General features: G+C 31.8%; 1 protein-coding gene across 50 annotated transcripts in view; it reads right to left on the minus strand.

Moving 5' to 3' along the window:
* The window catches only part of LOC124408252 (calcium-activated potassium channel slowpoke), a 115,576-nt gene that overhangs the window by 55,665 nt on the left and 31,939 nt on the right, over window positions 1-27,972 (minus strand). For 16 of the 50 annotated variants that reach the window (XM_046885066.1, XM_046885065.1, XM_046885040.1 and 13 more), the window contains exons 2-5: window positions 27,281-27,342; window positions 26,882-26,984; window positions 25,676-25,939; window positions 24,909-25,076 (exon numbers count right to left, since the gene is read on the minus strand). In XM_046885066.1, the coding sequence (XP_046741022.1) occupies window positions 24,909-25,076; window positions 25,676-25,939; window positions 26,882-26,984; window positions 27,281-27,342 (597 nt within the window). Of the gene's footprint in view, window positions 1-7,873; window positions 7,966-13,353; window positions 13,446-24,908; window positions 25,077-25,675; window positions 25,940-26,881; window positions 26,985-27,280; window positions 27,343-27,972 lie in introns of all 50 variants that reach the window. The other 34 variants (XM_046885050.1, XM_046885078.1, XM_046885047.1 and 31 more) reach the window with 7 other exon arrangements.

Raw genomic sequence — 27,972 nt, forward strand, 5'->3', positions numbered from 1 at the left:
ATGAAACAGAAAAAAAGGGCAGGATGGGTTTATAGGCTACCTACCTACGCCTATTCCTACACACCTACACCTATGTAGTTGACCTAGGCCTAGGTTCACATAATATATGTATGGTAGACCTATAGGCCGTTCTACGCGTGCCGATTTTTTGTATTCTGTTTTTTTTATTATCTTGGTTTATTAGTTTTTTTTTTTTTTTTTTTCTTGCGTTTCCGTTGTTGTTCTTGTTTGTTTGTATGTTTGTTCGGTTTTCTCTGTCATTGTGTGCGTGAGTGCGCGTGTGTGTGTGTGTGTGTGTGTTTGATGGGCGATAATGCTTTTCGTTTAGGTATTGCTATTGCAGTATGAAAATTACACATCCTTCGTGTAAGGGATTGCGAATTATTATTTTTTTTTTTTTTTTTTTTTGCGGGGGGGGGGGGTATTTTTCCGACCTTACACGTATAATATAAACGGCACGTATATGCGAATGTGAATAACGATAAAAGTAGGGGGAGGAAAAAAAAAAAAGGTAAAATTGAATATGAAATCGAATTGTTGCAGATTAATATTTCGTTCCCCGTTTCGATCGTCGTGATTGTGTGATTGTATTATTGTATCTGTATGTCGTAATACACTGTACATGTATATTATATGCGTATATAAAAATGATTCGTTATCAATCGAATGAATACTTATAATTATTGTAATATCACCTTGTGGAGCTGTGTCAGTGTCTCTGGATAAACTCTCTTACAAAAAAATGTAACATACATACATACAGGTATACAGTAACAGTATAAACATGTCACGTGTGTACGTATGTATATGTATATTGTATGTATGTATATATACATACACAAATGACAGGGAATGTATCATGTATAATGTCACTCGTTCTTTATATCAGCCCTCGATACACACAAACTTTAGAATACCTGGTCTAAACATAATAGCAAATAAAAAAAAATATTTACGCAAACGATCCCCCCCCCCCCCCCCCTTCCCGAGCTTTTCCCCAAGAAAAACGAAAGGATAGAATTTTCGTTGCTTGCATGAACTGTAATTACCACACGAACGATATCGAAACAAGCGATTGAAAATTATGAAAAAAAAAAATCATTGGCGAAAATTATGAACAATTATTTTGTATTGTTATATACCTACTTAACGAACGTTGATGCTACGTTCAATAATAACAATAATAATAGGTATAATAATATTAACAAGCATCTCTTAGATAACATGCGGTGAAGTTATTTGATCGTTATTATAATAACTAATGAATTATAATTTTCAAATAATTATTTATGCGTGCGCGCGCGCGCGCGCGTTTGTGTGTGTGTGTGTTGTGTGTGTCTCTGTGTGTTTAACGTCGTATAACGAAATTCGCGAGTTTATACCTACAGGTATTTTCATATCTTACACCTGTGTAGAATGAATAATGATTCCGAGATTGGCATACATATATAGCTATCGCGTACGAAAATATATTCGCGTTTTCAAACCATTGACAACGAGGAACGTTAAATTAATATATTAATTTTTGGCAATGCGTCTGCGGCAACGGGATATTTTAATGTGAGCGTTTAAGGGTGAGCGGGGGAAAAAATTACGGCGGGGTGGCTCGAGGAATTTTTTTTGCGACGAGTCGAACATCGACGTTAGATGTGTTGTGTTGGTTTTTTATTTTTTATTTATTTTTTTTTTTTTTATCCGTGTACTTCGGATTTTTATCTACTTCTGCCCTTTTTTATTTATTTTTTTTTACTCCCCCCCCCCCCCTCCCCCCCTCCTAAATAAAATTCGTTTCAAATTATTCAGGCCTCGTGCATATATAACCAAAACGCTGCGAAGGAGATAGTTCATCGGATGGAATCGAACCGAGATTCGAGATCATATTCGAAATTAGAGAAGGAAAAATAAAATGATAAGACAAAAAATAGGAAAAGACGACAAAAAAAAAAAAAAAAAAAAAAACCGCCTGAAATCATTATTGTACATACTATATTCGTGTACATACTACACCGGCCGATAATAATTTACCGATGACTTTCAACCGTATTCGCAAACTTCCGTCGCAGCGGTTATAGATGAGTATATTATATATATATATATATACATAATATTATTAGGGTAATTATTAAGGTACTGCTGATGCACGGTGTTCCAAAACCGGATCGACGTACCGTCTATATATACATATATGTACACAATAGTCATCTAAGTATATATTTTTATATATATATATATACAAATACCTAAATATACGTATACATACGTAGGTATGTATAAAAAGTTGGATAATATAAGAGAGACAAAATTAAAAAGAAAAAAATATAAAAACAAAAACAAATAAAAGAGAATATTGATATTTTACAAATTACCGAACCCAGCTGTACTTTCACGATAAATTATAGGTATAATTAATAACGGGTATGTATAGGTACTGCAGTGTGTCTGGGACTGAGTCTGGGACTGTGTATAACGTGTACAAAATACCTACGTAATATTATTGTACGATAACTAGAAGAAATTAGGTGATCATAAATTTCCTAAAAATCTTTACAAAGTTATGTAAGACAATTATAAATTACAGGGTGGCACAGTAGTTAAGGGAAATATAAATAAAATTCGCGATTAATATGGGTATGATATACATTGTTATTATTATTATTATTATTATTACTATTATTATCATCAAACATGATCATTCAATCGAGGAAAATCAACGTTTCGCGTATTATTTATAACGTGGTCGGAAAACGTCAGGTTTTTATAAACCACGTCACTATATATAATAAATATAAACATATATTAGTACACATGGGTGTTTAATTGAACGAATGATGTTTCAGTTTTTTTTTTGTTTTTTTTTTTTTTGACTCTCGAAAATTTGTGTTTAGTTGACGGTACATTGTGTATCCTAATGAGCAAAGTGAACGATTTACGACGACGTTATTATTGACGAACACCTGTGAAGTATTCGATAATTTGAGAAGCAAACGAATGTGATGTAATCATTTGAAAGAGTTAAATCGAGGGTAATCGAGAGGTCCAAGAATGCAGGCTCGGCATCGTGAAACCTAACCTAAACGCGCAAACTTCAAGTTCTTTTCAGCCCAATGACGTCACTGGCGGTGCGTAACGTCCGCGCGTAAAATGAGGTTAACGGGAAATGCGCATGCGCGGAAAGAGCCCTATTGTGCAAAATTGATAATTTTAGTCAAACGCATGCGCCAACGTCGTTTTACCGCACTGTTCACCAATAGATTACGAAAATTTACCGTTCCAAGCACCCGTTGAAAGAACGAAACGTCGAATTGATTGATTTTAACATAATTTGTTTCCCTCCAGCAATCAATTTTTTCCAGGTTTGCCTTCTCCTGTTGTTATTTTTATTTATTAATTTATTTATTGGTTTATTTTTATCTTATTTTATTTTTTTATTTTATATTGTTTTTTTTTTTTTTTTTTTTTGTTCTTTTGTAAATTTTTTCCCGGATTTTACTGTTGCATTATGTGTAAGCGACATAACAGCTGTGACGTCGTTACATACGCTGTGAATTGCTGACGACATCGCGACAGAATGTTCCGTCGTCTGCTATAGTTTAATGCGTATGGACTGAAATCCGAGGGCAGTTGTTTGCCACGTTGACCAACCATCGTAAATGTAACCTCAAAAATTTTCACAGTTGTTACTGTTAGTTGTGTTCGACATCGAAAGCTGTAAAAATTTTTGAGGTTACGTATTTTAAATTATTTATGACGGTTGGTCATCCTGGCAATCAACTACTCTTGGATTCTAGCACATGCGCGTTAAACAATAGCAGACGACGGACTATTCTGGCGTTAGTAATTCACACCGATTTCTTTGCGTTTATTCATTATGTGATCCGAAACTGTAAGGATATGAGAGAAAATATAAGTGACGCGAAGAAAAACGCGAACCGATTTCATTCGCTGGTCAAGAGTTCCGATCGATTAAATTGAGGAGAATTTTTCAGACAATATACCTGCGATGATGGTAATAGAAAATCAATCTGTCGTTATTATACCATCGAGCACACAAAACATAAGCTGCATTCTCATTCTCGAATCGCCTATGTACAATAACAATAACAATAACAATGATAATAATAATAATAACCGTCGTGCCGCAAGCAGTAATCGATTATTTAAAAAAAAAATACACATTCGCTCTCTCATTTCTATACGACGGTATGTTCGTATATAGATGTATGTACAATACAGCTACAAGAGATCAGAAAAAAACAAGAATAAATTGCACGACCGATATATCAATTTTTCGTGAAACCGGCAAATTTTTTTTTTTTTTTTTTTTTTGCACAGAAATTGCGTTTATACGAACATTCATGTAACTACATCCGAACGAACAAAAGGAATGAAATATTAACGACGATAGAGTAATTCAAGGATAAGTTTGATATTAATAATAATACTAATATTACTAATTATAATAATGATAATAATCCTCTGGGGCAAAAACTGTGCGAGAGCTTTTCGTCCACTTTTCGACAAACTGAAGTTACATTGTACAGTTGATTATTTATTTTTATCTTCATCTTTTCAGCTTTCCTCTAATAAGATTCTAAATTATAAGTATTTATATCTGTCGCAAAAACAGAAAAGAGAAATGCCACCGTGGATACTAAACGCCTGCGGATATGCAACCGCGAGTGTGCATACACTGTCGAATACGTATAGCGATGCAAAGCTGCAGCTCGTGTTGCCTACCTGCCGGCGTGTGGCGATGAGTTTCACAAAAAATAACACGACGTATAACCTCAAAACTGCAGTTCTGGACCTGAACTATAGTTTATCGTTAATACCTAACATCGCATGTACAAACGCAGGCAAAATATTATACATTGGGTTGATGTTTAGCTACGCTATAGTTTATTTCTGCAGGCGTGCTACGAAACCCAACTTGTACAATAATTCTCTTGGACAGACATAAGGGCTGACTTATGCGGCATCCCTTAGGCTCGACATGCAGATAAATACGTTAGTGCATAATAGGGTGGTCCTTAATAAGGTCATTTTTGAAATTATATCGGCTCCCCGTAATTCAAAAATGATTCCCTAATTTTTTGAAATTTCTTCCTCGACTCTAACTCGTGTCCTAATAAACGAGGGTGGCTTTCATTCAACCCTTTCAGGGACACATCAAATCTGTCGAACAGATTTAGGTGAAATTTGGTAGAGAGAGGTTTTTTGGGTCGCAGATTCCGAATCTGTACTCAAAATTAAAAAATTAAAAATGGCGGATCTAAGATGGTGGAGCGAAATACAAAAAGTCATTTGATTTCGATAAAAGTCGGTAGTCAGGGGTTTTCGAGGTGGCTGATTACCAATATGAACTCGAAATTACAAAATTCAAGATGATGTATATAATACGGCAGTATCAACTGACTTTTGGGGTTTTGATCCACCATATTGGATCCGCCATTCTGAATTAAAAAATTTTAAGTTCAGATTTGCGATCAACGGCCTTTCGGTACATTCGATGAGCCACTGAAAGGGTTGATTGTCTTTGTGGCACGAGTTAGATTAAGAAAAAAATCTGATATAATTAGAGAATTCTTTTTGAATTATGAGGAGCCGATTTGTGAAGCGCACCGGTCGAAATTCAAAAATGACTTTTTAACGGACCACGCTAGTACATATATACATATAATATATGTATACATATGCACGTACATACGAGGAAATAGGTTGCTTCGTAATTGAGAAGTGGGTGGAAAACCAACCCTTCGGATGATCTACCTCAGCATGCCAAATATCGCAAATCCATACAATGTTTTATGCATCATTACATAATTATATGTATCTAAAGATGACAAATAAGGTATATATATATATATATATAATATATATATATATATATATATATATATATAATTCCACAAATGGTATAATAATGCAGGCAACTCGAATATTTAAAATGCTGAAATTTTGGTTTCGCATCGCATCGACCTAACCTAACCTATGGTATAAGACCCAAAAAATTCCCCCCTCCCGATCCTCACGTTTGCCAAATGTTATATATATATACTATTAAGTTCAATTTTCGTACAAAATATCTCGTTTTTCATTTATTTATTTCTTTTTCTTTTTAACCTTAATTTTGTCACACTTTTCGTAAGTTATATTTATACGTTATTATTATTGTTATTATTATAATTAAACGCGGTACTAAAGATACTCAAATCAATATGGAATAAATTTCTGCCGATCGTAACCATAATATGTGTATTTAAATAAGTATATACGAGATCAATAATAATAAATCGTCTGTTTCTTTATTCTTTCTGTTCATTTGTTTATTTATTTATTGTGATAACTTCCGATAAACATATATTACTATATAAATATGTTTAAAAATTTCAAACGGTAGTGTCACGTGTGTCTGTATGTGTACCTGTAATTAAAGGTTCAAAAGGAGGTTAAGAGGGGCGGAGGGGGGGGGGGGGGGTTGTCTGTATATGTTTGTGAATTATGGATTTGTCGCCTTTGTTTGACAAAAAAAACAAAAAAAGAAGAAAAACTAAAGAAAACTGAAGAGAGAAAAAAAAGGGATTGAAAAATTGATGAATGCAAAAAACAAATTGACTAATGATGAATATATGTGTAATTCGAAAAAAAAAAAATTATCAAATTCGTATGAAAAACAAGTGTTGAAAAAATGTGAAAAATGCAATTAACGAAAAAACAAAACGTTACGTAAACTATATAATATACATATATGTATATGTATACATATATTATATATATGTAAGTATATTATAGTATAAAAAGCGGCAGTGAATAACAGGCACAAGTCTCAGCGTTAGTTATATTATTAATTAAAAAAATTATGTACCAATAAAATTGTTGTATTATACAGAGGTGTTTGTAACTTTGTACAATTGATTAATTTGATGTGATTGGAAAAAAAAAAAAAAAAAAATGTATGTTATTATATTTGTATTGAGTGTCTGAAGAAAATTTTAATATCTGGGATGCGTGTTATTTTTATACCTATACGACATTAAGGTGTGTAGGTTGTATGTTCAAATATATACATATATACATATATATACATATATACATATATATATACACACACAGTATAATCTATACAAGCATTGACGTGTAATAATTAATAAAAAAAAAAAATGCAAAAAAAGTTAGGAGATCGTTAGGTTTTCATTTGCTTTTTTGTTTTCAAATTTGTTTTCTGCCCAAAATTTCTCATCTTTCGCCGTATATCGCGGTGGATAAAAAAAAAAAAAAAAAAAAAAAAAAAAAAACACAGCGAGCCGGCAACCCGCAGCGCCTTTAAATCTTAAACAGTGTAAAATTTCCCAAAAATCATTTCTACTCATTACTCATTTTTAAATTTTTCATTCTAACCCTCCACCCCTTCCGCGACATAGATAGCCACATTTTTGCGTCAAAATTGTATTAATACTAATCATTGAACAACAGTTAATACATATACAATAAAAATGTACAACAAATAGCGATGTATCAAGCCAGGCACGCTGTAACGATAAATTTCGTTAACAATACACGTTGAAAAAACTTAAACTCGTACGAGACTGAGAAAAAACCAATCCGTTCATTTATTTATTTAAAATTTCTTCGCAATATCGTTTCTCTCTTTTCCTGTGAAAACGCACCCCGCGGGTAGCAAACTCGCCATTTGTAAACAACCCCCAACGCGATATACTTCAACTTATCATTATTTACATATATGTATGTATATATATATATATATAGGTGTATGTATAGGTATATATATATATATATATATAATGCATTCGACTACGAGGGAGGGTTAAAAAATTAGGGCTAGGTGTCCACGTATATTTAATGGTACGCCCACCTTCGTCCTCGCTCGCGTTTGTACTGCCCACCGTACTTGCACCGGTTCGCGGCGAGCTCGGTGATCTCTGGGATCCAGCTGGCAAACACCGCCTACACACCCACAATCATCCGTTGCCGTCAGAACAATACCAATTTTTCCTTTCTTTCTTTTTATGCCACATTTTAGATTTTTTTTGATTTTTTTTTGATTTTTCTTTTTTTTTTTTGCTCTTCATCTTTACGCATATTTTGATCTACAAGATCTATATATGTCCTGTCCAACTCGACGAGATTTAGCCTCTATACGCAATAGATCAATCAATGGACTGATCTGCAACGTGTCGTTCCACTTCCATTACAACAACAACGACAACAACAACATACGCATCAACAACAACAACAACAACAACAATAATAATAACAATAACAATGATATTGGCAATAAAGTTTGTTCAAAAGAAAAATCACATTTGAAGCAAACAGACGACCCTCAAATTTATTCGTTTATATCGATTTATTATTGTAGTATAATAACGTATATGCATGCAATCTGCGTAATTCGCTCTGTATCATCTCAATTTCATATTCGTGTAACTATATATGTATAATGTATAATATATACAGAGATATTTACTAACGACTGCATGCTCCGTCGTCTGCTAGAATATAGCGCGCACGCGCTAACAATAAGATTCGAAAGAAGTTATTTGCCAGGGCGACCAACCGTCAATTAATTCAAAATTTTCGAGGTTACGTTCGTGACGTTTGGTCGCCCTGGCAAATAATTTCTCTCGAATCTTATTGTTAGCGCGTGCGCGCTATATTGTAGCAGACGACGGAGCATGCAGTCGTTAGGAATTCACTCTGTATACACAATACAATACAACGTATGTATTATTTTATATATATATATATATATACATATATATATATATATATATATATACTATAATGTACGCGCAATTGTGTATGCTTGTCGATTATTATTATTATTATAATATACTTTCGCAGCTGATGTGTAAAAATATTTGCAAACAAGGTAGGAATAAAGAAAATTTTCCAAATCAATTTTTTTTTTATCTGTCAAAGCTGTAGTATGGTACTACTGCGGAAGTTGTGGTGAGTAGATGAGTATGTTTTCTGTTTTTATTTTTGCGCAAATCACCGAACGATTAAAACGGCAAGGGAGTTGGCATTTTTATTTTATTTTATTTATTATTGTTTTTTTGTTTGTTTTTTTTTTTTTTTTTGCTTTTCGTCTGTATTTGGCCGATCATTTTCTCACGGTTGGGACTGTAAATATAACCTAATATAAACATTAACATTATTAATTTATAATGAATTATAGGTATGTAATAACTGTGTATTACATATGCAGGCACTTGTCCAGACCAACAAGTTAAACCAAAATATCAAAACTTGTTGTTAGTTTAGCAATAAGTTGTAAGCCTGCATAATTATCATCTTCAAAACCTACGTATATTTTAATTACTTTTACTTCCCACCCTTCACACGTCAAACGTACAGCACAAAAAAAGTTTATCCGTCGCTGACTCGTGAAGCCGAAAACGAGAGTGAAAATAAAAAAAACGACAAACAATAAAAAAAAGAAAAAAAAAAGACACACAAAACCAAAAAATAAAAAAACACAACACACACACACACACACAACCAATCGTGTCCTATTCGAAAAAGACAGTAAAAGAAGACATAAAAATTATGACGAGACAAAAAAGAAAATCTTTCCGTAAATCAGCATTATACATGTATAATAATAACGTAAAAGCATCAAACGTACGCAAGTATTCAGCTTCCACTCACTCCGCCAATACGAAGATTCGTGTATTTTTTTGTCTTTCGTTCTTTGTTACTCCCCGGTTTATATTCGTTATTAATCTTGTTCAACGATACGACTAATCGTAATATTATAAACTGTAGCAATTTATCTGACTATTATTGCGGAAATCGATAAGAAGAAGAAGAAGAAGAAGAAAAAAATTAGTAAATAAACAAAGAAACAAATATTTAACCCCGAAAAGAATCTTACGATACAGCGAAGAATTGTTATGAGAAAACAAAATATCAGCGATAAGAAATTAAATATTTTATATATAAAAAAAACTGCGTGCGACTACAAGTCTTTATTATACGTATAAGTATAATAACTGCTGGTGCACTATTGCTAATAATTTAATGGCTAGTGTATGACCTCGTATGTACGAGAACGGACTATATATTATGTACGTGATGATAATAAAAGAAAAATAATCATTTACGTCAATCAGGCGAACGTCGTACGATAATTTCTATAAACCTAATACTGACTGGACGTTGTTTCTTTGAAAATAAAAATAGTTTCTTATAACTTTTATTTAGTTAAATACATTATCAAGTAAAAACTGTGTTGAGGTGTATTTTTTTAAGCGAAGTTTTTATTTAATTTTTTTTATTTTAATAACCTGTTCGACATTTAGAACTTTCGTCTAGTTTACAAACGTGGCCAACTCCGTAAAAATGTTACTAGCATAGTACGCGGAATGACTGATGCGCAGTGGATCGCGGCGCCGCTCTTCTTAAGGTAATGTAGTACTCCTACCCTTACCGACGGAGCAAACTCACAATTTTTCTTCCTATATACAATAGGAAACAAACGAACGAAAGGGGTTCAAATTTCGACGGTGCATCGTTCTTTTGTACCGAAATTCAGAAAAGTTGGTAATATTTCGAAAATTGTAAGGAAAAAAAAATAAAAATAAAAATAAAACTGTGTGGTTTTTTGACACCTCTTACCATTCCCGCATTTTCCAACGATTTTCTACGATGCACTGTAAAAAAATTGAACCCCTTCCGTGCGTTTGTTTATTTAATATAGGATGAAGGGAAAAGGGTGAGTTTACTCGGTCGGTAAAGGTAGGAGTACTACATGACCTTGATAGATGAGAGGTTACGGATGACTGTCACTCGTCAACCATACGATTCTAGAGAGAATTTCATCTTTTTAACGGAGGTTTGGCTTCAGGCTTCGAGCACGGATATCAGCCAATCAGAATTAAGCAAATTGAATCGCGCGCGCTGCGACCAGATCCTTTGAGAAAAGACTCTTCTCGGTATACTGGGTGTATAAATGTGTGTTGCATGTATATAATTATGTATATGAAATATACGATGCGGATAGTAACAATAACAATAACAATAACAATAACAATAACGTGAACCGCAAGTGATATAAACGATGGTAGCAGACTAAAGTGGCATGTGCAAATATATGTATATTATATATATAGTTCAAGGGTCTAACTAACGTTATACCTCAAATCGTGGGTGAAATATAAAAATATAATTACTAAGCTAGCTGCGATTCTTAACCGCAAGGAAAGTGGGAGAAATATAAAAAAAAAAAAAAAAAAAAGGAGCCACACGGGAAAATAAATAATTAACGACGATGATTATACATATATTTAATAACACGTGCAGCTCCAAACTGCCGCAGTATATTTGCATTGCGCTTCAGCTTTCTATGCGTATATAATTTATATTAGAAAATACCTATAAGTAGGTATACATGTCATATATACATTAATATATTATCTATGTAATATATACTACTCGAGGATGTATCATACCGTATAACCTACAATATTACGTGAATGCGAAACTATTGCAAGCGTGCAACTTCAAAGTTTTAAACTAAAGTATGTAGTGCGACTAATGACTATGTATAGGGCATTCCACGCAAACTCAACCAAGGTCGGACCTCGCCATTATTGATTTTGTTGAAAGGCAAGAAAAAAAAAAAAAAAAAAGAAAAAAAAATCGGCAATTGCCTCACTCCGAAAGAATACTCTTCAATTTTTTTAGATTTCTTATCCATTGAATCTGGTTTACTTATAATTTTTTAAACCAACATGTCTTAATTAACCGTAATTTTAAAATGTTGAAAAATTCTCAAAAATCTTGTGTCAGATATTAAAATTTTTCAAGCCTGTACCCAGAGAGTGGACCGGCGTTTGCCTCTGTTCTGTTGTTGTTTTTTTTTTTTTTTCTTCAGCTTGTTCAACAAGAAAAAATTGACAAAAATTAGAAACAACAGTCAGTCTTCAGTGGGTTGTTGCTTAAACATTTTAACACGTAACTCGGGATTTTTTGGAAATACATATATATATTATATTAGCTTACAAACCGCATGAAGGTAGAAAAAAAAAATTTGTTTACGCATTGTATACGAGAACCAAAAACCTCCTCAGTATGTTTAACATACACTAGGTTTCAAGCGTAATAAGTATTGTTAATTTTGTATCGAATAAAGGATGGAAAGGAAAAAAAAAAAAGTATTATAATTCAAACATCGCAGAATTTCGTTGGGGATATTTTTCAATCACTCTGATTAGCTCTCAATTACAATTATCATCATCACTATTACATGACAATATTTTGTTTTTCTCCATTTGCTTTTACTCGCGGGTAGACAATGTACAAAAACAAATAATTATTCACAAGTACAGGCAATAAGACAAGGCAATTACGATTCCCGTTTTCCATTTCCATATACATACATATATATATATATATATATATATATATATATAGGGTCTGACCCTCACCCTCTCGAATCCGAGTCTTAATGACCGGAGGTGTTTCGTTAGCCTAAAATAACATCTCCAAATTTTCTCAGATTTTTACCAAGCCCCCTGACCCCTTAAGATGATATTTTCGAAAACGGTGAATCGGACATTTTTGAAAATTATGAAAAAAGTTACATAAATTCTGTAGGCAAAAAGAAAAATATCCAAACCAAAATCGAAGTGGGCAGGCAAAACGGTAATTTTTTATCAATTTTTTTACTGAATAATTTTTTTTTTTTTCTCAGTAATTTCGATTTTTTTCGCATTTTTCAGGTTTCAATATATTTTCCTATACAATCTATATAATCAATAAAATATATTGAATCCTGAAAAATGCGAAAAAAATCGAAATTACTGAAAAAAAAATATATTATTCAGTAAAAAAATTGATAAAAAATTACCGTTTTGTCTGCCCACTTCGATTTTGGTTGAGATATTTTTCTTTTTGCCTACAGAATTTATGTAATTTTTTTCATAATTTTCAAAAATGTCCGATTGACCGTTTTCGAAAATATCATCTTAGGGGGTCGGGGGGCGTCAGGGGGCTTGGTAAAAATCTGAGAAAAATTCGGAGATGTTATTTTAGGCCAGCGAAACACCTCCGGTCATTAAGACTCAGATTGGCGAAGGTGAGGGTCAGACCCTTGTCGAATTGACCTGGAATGCCCCATATATATATATATATATATATATATATATATATATATATATATATGCATATGGTGGAAAAATTGCAAGGAATTAGTATGTTTATATGTCTACATATACACATGTGTGTATAAATACATAGATATATATGTACAATTGTAGAGGGACACACAGAGAGATACACGGGGATAATAAAAGAAAGAGAAAAAGAGAGATGCGTTTATAATACCTCTTTCCATGTTCCCGCTTGTATTCGCCGCTGTACTTGGACCTACTGCCTACGAGCTCTATAATCTCTGGTATGCTACTGGCAAAAATTGCCTGCAAATAGAAATTAAACCTGGAAAACACTACGCCAACTATTTTACAAATGCAGTATACTATTAATCAGGTATAAAAATTAATTTTATCATACATATACGTATTATTTATTTATTTACTTCGTTACTATTAGAAATAAGTTTTTTTTTTTGTTTTTTTTTTTTTTTTTTTTTTCCTGTTTCTGTTTCTAATCTTTTCTATCTAACGGGATATATTCAAAGTAATACTATAAGGTATACACGTACGATAAAATGGCATGTGCATCTAGATTAATAATAACATACACGATGTGTAATTAGTAATGCACTAATAGTAGTATATATATGTGTATAGTATATAGCAATAATTATTACAGCGGGATTTAAGTTTTCTGTCCGTCTCCTTATGTATATGTATATAATATGTATATGTATAATAATGTATAAGGTATGTATATGTATAGCAGTTGCAGTGTATGGAAAAACTAAATCGTGCAAGTATGTTTTATAGCAGTTTTATATCACGTCTCGTATCTCGAGTAGAGATTTTGTTCTTACATAACGTATATCTGCATTTAAGAATGAAAATTTATCACCGTTTGAAAATCGATCGTAATTATAGAAATAGAGAGTGAGAGAAGGGGTGGAAAAAAAAAATGAAAAATTTCTAACGATCAAGTAATATTTGTTGTAATAGTGACTATGTATAAATCAAATACTATACAGGGAATCAAGATCAATTGGTGAAAACAACATATAATATATATATATATATATAAAAAAATATATATATATAATTACTCGTCGATGCGATTGATTTCTATTTTTTATATGTCTGATTTTTTTTTTTTTTTTTTTTTTTTTTTTTCACCAGAAACCAAATAATACAGTGATAAAGATATTATGATGATTATTGTACGATGTAGTGTGTGTGTGTGTGTGTAGTAGTGAACAGGTCGTACAAGGTGGCGAGAAGAAATGGAAAAAAAAAAAAAAAAAAAAAAAAATGGCAGAGTGAGAATTTAACATTCGGAAGCATCGTTTGCAAGCAAGAAAATATACGTGTATACATATGTATATATATATATTTTTATATACTGCTGCGAAAAGCTTTACCATATACTGCATCGGACGTACTGTAAAAATTATGCATTAAAATAGAAAAAGAAGAAGAAGAAAAATAATAATAATGATAATAATAATAATATCCCTACCGAAAGTATAAAAATTTTTTCTTAAAAATTTATAATTCAAGTAATATGCGGTATCAGATTACAGGATGCAAGGTGAAACGATGAAAGATTAAGTTGCGAAAATTTAAACAAACAATTAATATTTCGGGACTCGGCTTTTGTTTCTCGAAGCATTGTTGTTTTTTTTTTCTTCTTCTTTTTTTTTTACTTGGCATGCATAACGAGGTATTAAAAAAATTGTTATAACTAGTATGTATATATAATATATGTATATGTATATGTATGTATATCTATAATATAGCGGCATGCACGATTAAACAATAAATAAAATAAAGAAATTGATTACGATAATACAGAGATATTTACGTTATTTTATGTTCCTTTTTTAGTCTTAATTAATATCATCTAACCTGATAGTAATTAATTCAATTCAACATTTTTACCCTCAATACTTTTCCCGTTTATCCCGAAATTAAAAAATCCTTCCATGCCGAAACCGTCGACTTGATTTGTCAATCGATTTACGTTACTTATTTATTGGTTTCTTTTTTTTTTCATTTTTGGAAATATTCGCGTGACTAAGATTGCGAATAAATGAATCTCTAAATAAAAAAAAATAAAAAATTTACAAAACATCTCCACAGCGTTGTTATTCTCCGCCAACAACAGCTATATATGAACACGAATAAATAAATATCAAGAACATACCTTAATACTTATTATTATACGTGACAAAAATGATTCTGAGCTGGGAAATTCCAAAAGATGGGAGGGTGAGAAAAAAAAACTCCCCCCCACGTTATTAAAATCGCATGTCAAAAATACCCGAGTTTAATAAATTTTTTACAAATTATTCGATTCTAAAAAGTTGTTTTTTTTTCCAAAATTATCAATACGATACTATTGATTGAATGATTATACGTAACTTGCGCTGTTCAAATTATTCCTCAGATTAATTTCTAATCGCATAAATAAACCTAATTGTGATTAGGAATTTATTTTTCTTAAAATATTTTCTCTTCTCTTGTTTCTAAACAGATATCCAAATTCTCTCAACTTATCATTCATTTCACCTATACGTTCATCCGCAAACGAGTAACGCCTAGAGTATTTCGATACGGGTGTGAAAAAGAATAAAGAGATAATTAAAAGTAGAAGAAAAAGAAGAAGAAAAAGGGAGTGAGAAAAAAAAAAAGAAAAAAAAAATGATTTGGTCACAATTTACACTGCAAGCAAAGATTGCATAGTTAATTTGGCAAAGTTTAACACGAGCGAATAATAATGTCACGCGAATTGACCCGAATTGACCCCAGCGAGGAGGGCAATCGATCCTGACGAACGTTACGTGCGATATATTAAATACACTCACACACGTACACTACACGCATGCATGCATACACACACAAACAAAGAACAGAAAGACATAAATTTCACACTATATGTATTATATACGCCGGTCTATAGTTTTAAATACAAGCTAGTAAACAGCCTTTGCTGCTCGTTGTTTTGCGTAAAAGCGTTGTTTCAAATTTTTCACTGTATTCAAGTGCATACATACGCGTGTATACATACGTATATATATTATGTGTATTTTATATAATATGTGAATTGGCAAAAAAAAAAAAAAAAGAAAAAAAAAAAAAAAAGAAAAGCAAAGTGAGATGAAAAAAATCATAAGAATAAAAAGAAGAAGAAAAATAAGAAGAAGAAACAATGATCACAGTGGAATTTGAACGATATACATATTTGACATTATCACCTTCTGTGATTAATATATTATAATCAATAATTCTAGCCGCACAAAACGGTCGAATTGAGAGTCTAGATGGACGAGGTGAAAGGGGGGGGGGGGGGGGGGGGGGGGGGGGAGAAGAAAAAAATAATCGAAAGAAAAGTTGTCTAGAAAGGAGGAAAAATCGCGCGATGCGACGAGGAAAGAACAAGAGTAATAAAGGAAAAAACGATGATAAAATTAAAATTAAATCGAAATAGAGGGATGACGTGTAACAGAAAACAAGAAAAGAAAGTAAAAAAAAATTCCTTTTTTAAAATCTGCAGAATATGTAAGATGTGAAATAAATAATCGAACATAATTATTAATGGAGGTATGACAATATTATATAATATACAATAATATGTACGTATGTATTTGATATTTATATATATATACATGTGAATATGTCAGGTATATGCGAAGAAAAAAAAAGATAAAATAAATAAATAAAAACACATTTTTCGACCCGGTCGATACTGAAATTTAGGGTGTCCCTTATTTAGGGGGTTGACGAATTTTTGCCACCAAATCCCTCAAATCAACTTTAAATAATTCGAAAACGATTGCCTAATTTTTTCAGATTTCTACCTCAACTCTGGGACAGTCCGCTTTGTGATCGAAGTTTCTTATGGAAATAACATGGGAAAAACTTGTTAGCTCGGTATATATTTTCTTGCAGGAGTAATAATATTTTAAAATATCTGTAACTGCGAGGTTTTAGTGGGCATCAGTGCTACTACCTGTAAAAAAAATTTACATCACGATACCAGCAAATCTAGACGAATTGCACTTCCTCTAAATGCAAAAAAGGTCAGATTTTAAGGGTGTGCGATTCGTCGAGATTGCGTGATATGATTATGTGAATTTTTTTTCCAGACATTAGCACTAATGCCGACCAAAACCACACGGTTACAAATTTTTTTCAACGTCATTACTTTTACAATAAAATATATACTGAGAAAAAAAGTTTTTCCCATATTATTTCCATAAGAAACTGTCCACCACAAAGCGGACTATCTTAGAGTTTAGGTGAGAATCTGAAAAAAATCGGTAATTGCTTTATAATTATTTGAAGTTGATTAGAATGATGGGGCGGCAAAAATTCGTCAACACCCTAAATAACGACCACCCTAATACTACATATGTATATTAATATTATATGTTATAATTACATAACGTATAATAGAGACAGACAGACAAGCTGCAGGCGGCAGAGACAGACAAACAGACAGATAATACAGATTTACAATTATCACTGACATTTATAATATACATAGACATACATACATGAATATTATTTATAATAATATCTGCGTATGCCATGTATGTATATATATATATATATATATAATAGGTACGTATATAATATTATGAGGTTTATCACGACGATGACGGCGCAGTCAAAAATCAAGCTCGCACAGACGACACCAACACGGCCCTTTGAATACATTATGTTATATATGGGGCGTTCCGTGTCAATTCGAGCAAAGATTTTCTACCTCACCGTTCTTGATTTGATCCAGGATTTTCTGTACGATTATTCGATCTGAAAAATAGCACTCCTCATTTTTTTCTGAGAGCCGTTCATTTTTTATGATTTTTTAAACCTGTGTACCAATTGGCATTATGTTTTTTTTTTTTTTTTTTTTTTTTTTTTTTTATTTTCAATTTCAAAATATTCCCGAAAATCTTCGTTTTTTATTCCGATAATTCTCACGATTTTTTTCCAGTTTTCTTACCACACCTCATACATCTTGAACAAACAAAACGCATTGTTTCAACCTTTCGAAAACTCGTCAAAAAATTGCCAAAATTTCTGTGTTCGGTTCTGAATATTTGTCCGCGAAATGAGAAAAATAAAAAAAATAAAATAAAAATAAAAATCCCAATTTTCATACAAGCTAGAATAATAATTTTGAAAAAAATTAACGGTTGTAGGAAAAAAATACTAAAAAAAAGTCAGAAATGTTTTTCTTTGTGATCGGTAAATCGTATGAAAAAATCCTAAAGCAAATGGAAAACGATGAGGAGGGGAAAGTCATTGGTCTAGTTGACGTGGAATGCTCCATATACCCTTCTTCTAACGCAAGTATACAAGAGTATAATATACATATTCAAGTATAGTATTAACAGTGTTAGTAATAGTAGTAGTATTTTAGTAGCGGTAGTAGTAGTATTAGTATTAGTAGTAGTAGTAGCAGTAGCAGTAGCAGTAGTAGTAGTAGTGGTATAGTAGTATGTAGTAGTATTAGTAAGTATACAAGTATTCGAGTATGATAATATGGTACATATTTACACGTGATATACCGCAGTATATAAATATTAGAGATAATCTGACGATCATATTAGATTATTAATATATTAATAATAAACATGTAGATATTTCAATTATTATTATTATTATTATTATTATTATTATTATTATTATTATTATTTTTTTAATTTTTTTTTTATAAGAATTTCCGACCCACGGATAGAAAAACGTTTCGTTATAATTATTTTCAACCCTTGTTATTCGCATAATTATACATATTATAAGTATATTCAAAAAGATCGTATAAAAAAAAATATACGTTTAAGATAAAAATATACAATTTATATATATATATATATATATATATATATATAATGTATATTGCATAAGTGAATGCATCTGTATTAATTTATGCATATATGTGTGTTTTAGTATTTTGTGTATACCCCAGTATTTGTGTGAACATGTGATCATAATAATTGAAGATACAGTGTAATTTGAATGATGAAAAAAATTGAAATATTATCAACTGCCGAGTTGTGATTCTTGCCTGTAAATTATTGCTGTTATAAAATTGAGTTTAGGTAAATTGATATTAGGATGAGAGAAAAAAAAAACAAGAAGAAGAAGAAGAAATTGATAAAAAAAAATATATATTTCGCGTGTAAAATGTATTATTTAAGATTAGATAATTTTTTTTTGTCACGTTACTAAAAATTAAAGAAATTTAGAATTATGAATTGTATAAAGTATTGACAAAAAAAATTGCGCCAGAACCAACTTTCATAATTTCATTTATAATAATAAATTATCTTTTTATTACATTAATTATTGAGCGAAAGAAGGTTAATTAGTAAGTAAAGCACGTATATTGTTTATAATAAAGTGTGTATAAGATGTACGCGAGTTTTTTACGCATTGACACGGTAAATTATTAACCGATTTTATACCTGCCGATTAATCTCAAACGAGTTCAAAACTGATCCGAAACGTACTTTAGGTATAAATATATTATGCATTAGAATAGGAGTAGAGAAAAACAAAAATAAAAAAAAAATTCTACATAGTTTTATATATATATTATATGCACATAATATAATACGGATATAGATTATAGAGTGTATAGATTGCTGTTTGATGCGCTTTAATTACACACGTCTGAGCGTATATATGGGGTATTCCACGCCAACTCGACCAGTGTTAAGTCTCGACCATCTGAAAATCATTTCATGTTTTTTTTTTTCAACATTCTACTCGGTAAAAAACGTGACCTGAATTTTTTTTGCAAATTTTTTTCAATCAACAGTTCATTTTTTATAAATATTTCAAGTAGATTGCGAATGCCCGTTTCTTAAAAATCTGTAAAATTTCTGAAAAATCTAGTGAATCATACAAAACACCAGTCGTTGAGGAAAACGTTGGCCAAATTTTTTTTCTATTTTTTCACCACCCGATTCGAAATTTTGAAATTTTTAAACTCAAAATTATCTCAACAAACTAGAGTGGCCGATCATCGAATTGGTGAAACCGAAAATTTACAAGTAAATTAACCCTGATTTGACGCTTACGATACGATCCTGTGTTAATTTTGGTTTTAAAAATTTCAAAATTCCGAATTAGGTGATAAAAAAAAAAAAAATACAAAAAAAATTCCGCCCACATTTTCCTTAACGAGGGAGGGGGGAGGGGGGGGGGGGGGGTTGTGTGATTCGCTGTATTTTTGAGAATATTTTCAAATTTAAAAAAATGGGCATTCGCAATCGACTTCAAATAAAATTATAAAAAATAAACGGTTTAACAAAAGAATTTGCAAAAAACGAGGTCGCGTTTCTTATCGAGTAGAATGTTAGAAAAAAACATGAAATGATTTGAGATGATCGTGGGCTTAACACTGGTCGTGTTGGCGTTGAATACCCCATATATATATACATATATATATACGTATGTATATATGTATGTATATCCGTATACACGCGTGTGTCCATATTTCTATAAAGTACGATAGAGTGAGGCGTGTAGGTTCGAGTAGGTAAGGTACATACATAGAGATAATAAATATCCGCAGTTTTGTAAATTCAGGCGGAGTGGATGACGGACGGGGCAGAATGGCGAATGGCGAAGGGCGAATTACGAATTGAGCGAAAAGAGCGAGCGGCAGATACGAATATGCATGGAGGTATATTACGTAAAATGTAGGTATAGGCAATAAGGCAAAGGATAATGATACGTAGAATCGATATGTGGAATATAATCGTTGATGATATGAAAAAAAAAAGAGCTAAGGATCCACTTTCCGATTGATTCCTATCTCTTTTTTGCTTTCGTATATATACGTGTATATTTTTTTTTTGTTTTTTTTTTTAATCTTTCACCTTCCTCAAATTTCTAAAGTGACTGAAGTATGTATAGATGTGTGAGGAAATATATATTATATGTATATATACATGTATATTTTATACGTATATATATTAGGAGGGCGCAAAAAAACCGACTATTTTTTTTTTTTTTTGGACTCCCACAAAATGTTAGTTTTTGATGTTTTAAGAGCCCACTTCAAAGGACAGTTCAAAAAAAATTTTAAGAGGTTGCTCCACATTTTTTAAAACGTCAGAAGTCGTCAAAAATCGATTTTATTTTTGTTTAAATTTTTTTTCTCGTTACGGTATAATATTATAGACAAAAGAAAAATAAGTTTCCGAAAGTTTCAGTTCAAAATTTGAATTTTGAAAGGTCGCTCATAATTTTTTTTCAATTTTTTGGTATATTTCTTCAGATCTTTTCGAGCGACCTTTTAATATTCATACTAAAATATCATAATTTTTTTTTCTCCAATTTAGTAAGAAAGAATCGATAACAATACACCACGACATGATTTAAAAATCAAACAAAATACTGAAAATATAATTTTTTTAATTACATTTTTTGTCGGTTTTTGACATTTTTTTAAATTTGGAGCGATCTCTTAAAATTTTTTTTTTTCTAGCTGTCTTTTGGAGTGGGCTCTTAAAACATCAAAAACTAACATTTTGTCACACGAAACACAAAAAAAAAAAAAAATATTCGGTTTTTTTGCGCCACCCCAATATATATATTGTGGAATGTGGAACGTAAAATATTTCACATAGATCGCGAAGGATGATTGAATTATTATAGATGTATTATATTTTCGCCTTTACTGCGAGATATAATATATTAATATATACATATATGTATGTAATAAACATATAGATTAGGGTGGTCGTTAAATTCAAAATCATGTTGTGTGGTCATAAATCTGCTCCAAGTGTAAAAAAAATTTGCTTTCTAATTTATTCAGATTTTTATTCTGAGCACTTAGTCTCCCTGTAGATCGAATATTCCAAAACGAGTCGCGGGTGTTTCAATTTAGTGTATTATACTTTTTTTTTAATCTTCGTTGATTTTCGAATCGTCGTTATTTTCTAGTGCTCAAGAATTAAGTACAAAAAAAAAAAAGGCCAGCAAGAGACTCAGGGCTCGAAATAAAAATCTGAAATAAGTAGTTTCGTTTTTTTCTTTTATATTTAAAAACCGATCTACGATCAAAAACCGATCAAAAAAACCATTTAACGACCACCTCAACATATACATTAGGGTGTCGTTAATTTCCAAAGTATACTTCTCACCCCTGGAATTGATAGACAATGACGAAAAAAGAGTGTGTAAATTATTTCAGACTTTTATGTTTATCGGAAAGAGTGCCTGAACCGATTTAAAATTAAGAAAACTACAAAACAGGAAAAAAAAAATAAATAAAAATCACAATTTTCGAGTAAGAAAAAAGAAAACCATTAATCACTTGATTTTATTTGGTATGAAACTTTGAAACTGGAAAGAACCTTAACGACTATCCTAATATACATGTATATGTATTTATAATTGGCCGCATGAAATGCAGGTAATTTTCAATGTCAATATAATTTCAATCAGGTGTATATATATATAATATATATGAATGCATTTTCCTTAACGGTGGGGAGGCGGGGTATCAGAAAAATAAGGTAACAGGCTGTTCCTTAAGCTGCAGTAACTTTTTTTTTTTTTTTTTTTTCACATTGGTGTATAAGGTTTTCAAATGTAGTTTTATACTTTGTATAAAAACCTGACGCGTATATTGGTAGGTATACATTAAAGTAATTTATTAAATATATATATATATATATATTTATGTGGAATAGAAATAACGCGAAGCAAGTCTTTATAGAAGCAAAGATGCGTAGGTGAGTAGGTAGGTAGGTAGGTAGGTAGGTATAGGCAAAGGTATACTATATATGTATATAATAGTTACGTAGTAACTTTCAAGAAGTTCGTTATTGTTACCTATTGCTTGTTATTTTAAATACGTGAATAATCCAGTGTCGAAAGAATCATATATATATATATATCCAGTATTAATTGATTATTGCTTTTTTTGTACGTCTTTCTTTCTTTCTTTCTTTCTTTCTTCTGCTTTCTGCTCAATCGAATTGTAGCGTGACGAAAAAGAAAATTTCGAGATAAAATAGAAACGATACAACAACAAGAAAATAATTTTGTCATTTCCCATTGAATGGTTGAATGAAGTTGCATCAATTAGTGCAACTTGTTGTTGTTGCATCAATTAACTACAATAATTATACAGATGAGAATCAGCTTTCGTTTGAAAGATAATGCACGTGTCGGTGAATTTATTCGACTCAAAGTAAAGAAATTCCGTTTTTTTTTTTTTAATTCATTTTTGCTTAATTTGTATCATCAACAAGAGATGAATGATAATATTTTATATTTTAATTTCGAACAAGGATTTGCACGATTCGATGTACTTACGCATGAATTACAGATATTATGTAATGTGTGTAATTGAAAAAACGAGGTAATAATGTTGTTACATACAAGTTGCATGGGATGCGTTAAATCGTGGATGAATACACCATACATGGACGTTCAAACCCATGGGAATAAATCAAGTATTCATCGGCGACAAATTCAGCCTTTCCGCAATGCAATTGAAATATCGAAAAATATGAATGAAAAGGCGAAATAGAGAAAAAAAAACATGTTTTGAAATTTGAAAAATGAACGGATTTCATTTCATCGTCTTACGTGACAGTAAAATTTTCTATTTATCCTGATAATGGCCGTATTTATTTTCGTGTTTAATTAGATACAATTGGGGTTGGATTAAGCACGGCAGTAATAAAATTTGCAAGTCACGGGATAAAAAATAGACGCGTGTGCCCAATTAAGTAGCGTGAATAAAAAATGTTCGAATTATTATAATCACACTAATAGGGTGTCCTGGACGGTTTTAACATCGTCTTACGTATCTCCGGATATCAAAGTCGACGGATTTTAATCGCAAGAAGGGTTTAACAGCCCCTTTTTATACACAATTCAGAACGAAAAGATTCCAATGCATATTCATTTGATGCAGAAATAAAGAAACGGTACGAAAAGTATGAATTTACTATTGCGATTTCGTAGTTTTCGTGCCATTTCTTTATTGTTGTGTATCAAATGAAAATTTGTTACAATCCTTTCTTCAGAATTGTCTATAGAATGGGGCTGTTGAGCACTTTTTACTTGAAAAAATAAAACTAGCAAAACATCGCGCACACGCGTGTATAATGATGTATATTTTTCCTGTCCGCTTTTCACTTTTTGTCTTTCTTTCTTTCTTTCTTTCTTTCTTTTTTTCTTTCTTTCTTTTTTTCCTTTAAGACACACTTGGCTTGAGGAAGAGCGTGAAAACTTATGGAAGAAGAAGAAGAAGAAAAAAAAGAAGAAGAAGAAGAAGAAGAAGGAGAAGAAGAAGAAGATGATAATGATGATGATGATGACGATGACGAGGAGGAGGAAGATACAGAGCAATCGCGGTGACTCGCAAAGTATACAAAGAGCAAGGAAATTCTGAAGAGGCGAGAATGAAACAATTGAGAATTTAGCAATTTATGTATAATAGACGAAAATTATTTACTGCAACAAGTATATATATATATATATTGTATACGACACAGATAATAATGGTTAGTCGTATTCGATGCGGGAACACACACACACATATCTATTATGTTATATGTGTGTATAATAATGAGAAAATTTTTATAGAATCGAAGGAGGTAAAGAAAAGTGAAAAGAAAATAAAAAAAAAATGTATATGTATATATATATATTTCACGAATATCACGAAGAAATTACGGCACTATGTAGGTATATGTAATATATATATATATATATATGAGAATAAAATGTAAAGAATTCGCTTACCAGACCGACGAGTAGAAAAAACACTAGGAATGTACGCCCGAGAACGGTCTGGCAGTAAACGTCGCCGTATCCAACCGTCGACATCGTAACGATCAAGAAGTAAACGCAGGTCCAATAAGACAGCTGCTGTGGATTCGTGAACTCGAACGGATCTCCAGAATTTTCAAGCTTTAATAACATACGATAAATACACAATATCAGTATAACGTATACAGCATAAAAATTTCAAATAACCCGCGCCGCGCGTCAGAAGATCACTGGCGAATGAAATATCGGCGCGCGGGAAATTTGAATGTGAAAATTTGTTGTACGACAGAGCGGTTATGAAAAATTAACTTTAACGATTTTAATACACATGTAAGGTGGTTCTGTATTATGTGAGTGTATTAGGTTGATTAATTACTAAACTTTTGTTTTTTCTTTTTCTTACGTTGTCACACGAAAGATTTGTGACAAATACTGAGAAATTTTTTTTTGTTTTTTCTCAAAACCTGTAGGTAGTATGAAAATATTTATAGGTCACTATACCGATTGTTGTAATATTTTTTTTATTTATTTTTAACACGGTAGCAACCTTAAAATATTTTCCCACCTCCTCCAAGGTTTACGAAAATTTTTTTTTCTCCAATATTTGTCGCTCAAATTTTTCCAGTGGCACCTCGAAAAAAAAAAAAAAAAAAAAAAAAAAAACAACATTAAAAAATGCACTACCCTAGTGTATATATATAAATATCCATATTCTGCAAGTATATCATGGTTATAAATACCAGGTGAATGATTCCGGCGGCAGTTAACCATACGGAGATGAAAATCGACACGAGCTGAGCGAGACGAATGGAGCTCGACGTCTTTAATATGTTTAGGTACTGTAGGATGTCGGGAACGGTCATCAGTCGAAGGGCTCGAAGGAACCTCAGTCCTATCCACGTCCGGTCGAGGTAAATCGAGACGAAAGACGGTGGTATCGTAAAGTAGTCGACGAACGAGTACATCTCTAGCATGAACCACAGCTTGTCACTGGCGGCGATAAACTAAAAAATTCGTTCCTTGGTTAATTTGAAGAAAAAGAAAAGGGACAAAAATGAAAAACTAGAAACCAAAAAATAAAAAAAAAAACCCCAAAGAACAAAAATCCACGTCTTAGTTGTAGCAACTCTGCCCCCTTAATTAAAATAACACCCCCCTCCCCTACGTGCACAATATTAATTATCCAAGTTAACGTTGATTCCTCTCTCTCTCTCTCTCTCTCTCTCTCTCTCTCTCTCTTCTTCGGAACTGAATGCATTTCGCTAAACATGTTGCTCGAGAGTCTGCATGCTCGTTACCCTCCTCCCAAAGCCTCGCAGAGAGGCCTCGTCGAGATCCGAAGGCACCTCGTCTCCACTCCCTCTCGGAGTTTACTTTAAAGCTCTCAAAGTACCGCGCACATGTGACTAACAAGTGCTCAGCAACTGTAGTTCGTTACTTTTACGGGCAGGTAATCAAAAAAATTAATGGCTGCGTGTAGTTCTTGTGATTTTTCTATTTTGTTTTTTCATTTCATTCGCACTTTCGCAGTTAATAGATAAGAAGTTGGGGATAAAAAACAAAAAGAAAAAAACATAATTTAATGTGTAAAAAGAAAATCAGAAAATTCAGAAAACGGAAAAGAAAAAGACAACGCGAAACAAAAACGTCACAAATGTAATTGACTAATTTTAAGGTTAAGTATATATATATATATATATACTAAATTGACTAATTTTAAGGTTAAGGACCTCTTAAAAATTTTTTTTGAACTGTCCTTTGGAGTGGGCTCTTAAAACATGAAAAACTAACATTTTGTCACACGAGACTCAGAGAAAAAAAAAAAAAAATAGTCGATTTTTTTGCGCCACCCTAATATATGTATACAAATATGTATATACAGAGAGAGAGAGACAATCGTATTATCGTACAAAAGGTGAAGCTGATGTTGGAGTGTTAATACTTACGCGTATAAAAAAGTAGACCATAAAAAATATATTGAAAGCTAAGTCTATCTGCTGAGTAGTGTTGTTACTCCACTTCTGGCACCGTTCCACCTCCTCGCTGCAACAGTTCGAATCAAACTTGACGTTAATTCAAACAGTCATAGGTTTAGTCCCCCAGCTGTCGATCGTAATCGATAGATCGGTGTTAATCGAGGAAATCAACATGCATACGTGAACGTAGATCTTTGATTAAAAATTTTTATTGATGAGAACAGGATAGGAAAGACGATATACAAAAAAAAAAAAGGAGTAGAAGAAAAAAACACGATTCAATTTAAATTCCTTCCAATTATCCATAAGGAAATGAAAAGTACGAAAGTGCAAGGAATCGGGTTAAACAATCTCGGATTTGATACTTACTTGGAAGCGTCGATGAAGTATATTATGAGCGATGCTATACTAAGTATGAAGACAAGGACCACCTGAAAGCAGAGATTAACAAATCGACGTTAATTAAAACGGAAAATTATACTGTAATACGAAAATTATGTGGTTTTATGGTTATTCCTTGATAAGCGATAAAGAAAATCGAGTATACTGTAAAGTATATCTCATAGTCATCAAGCTGCTCGCGTGAAATGTATAGGGGAGGGTGAGGCAAAGTGGGCCCCTTAAGAAAATAATGCCTAAAATCAGAACGAAATGTTTACTTTTCATAAGAAAAATTATGTTTAATTATTATCTAGCTTTCTCGAGAAAAAGTAATCATAAATTTAAGTTCAGAATATTCTTTCGACTTTGACGAGTTGAGAGTAAAGCACAAGTTGAAACGTTTCGCGTTTACAAGCTGTGCAATTACTCGAGTAAATGATTTCCGAATAATCCATATTTAATACAAAGTTCAAGTAAGTTAATATTATCCCTTGTTATTTAAAAATTTCAAGGTGCCCACTTTGCACCAACCTCCTTTACACAATGTATGCAATACACGTATAACGATTAATTATATTACAACGTCGGCTTGGTAACTAAGCGGTTAGTTATAATTGAATAAAAGATTAACGAAGATAAGAACTGAGCCCAAACGGGAGACCAATTAGCACAACTTTAAC

This window comes from Diprion similis, chromosome 7 (genome assembly GCF_021155765.1).
Source record: "Diprion similis isolate iyDipSimi1 chromosome 7, iyDipSimi1.1, whole genome shotgun sequence".
Taxonomy (NCBI): Eukaryota; Metazoa; Arthropoda; class Insecta; order Hymenoptera; family Diprionidae; genus Diprion; species Diprion similis.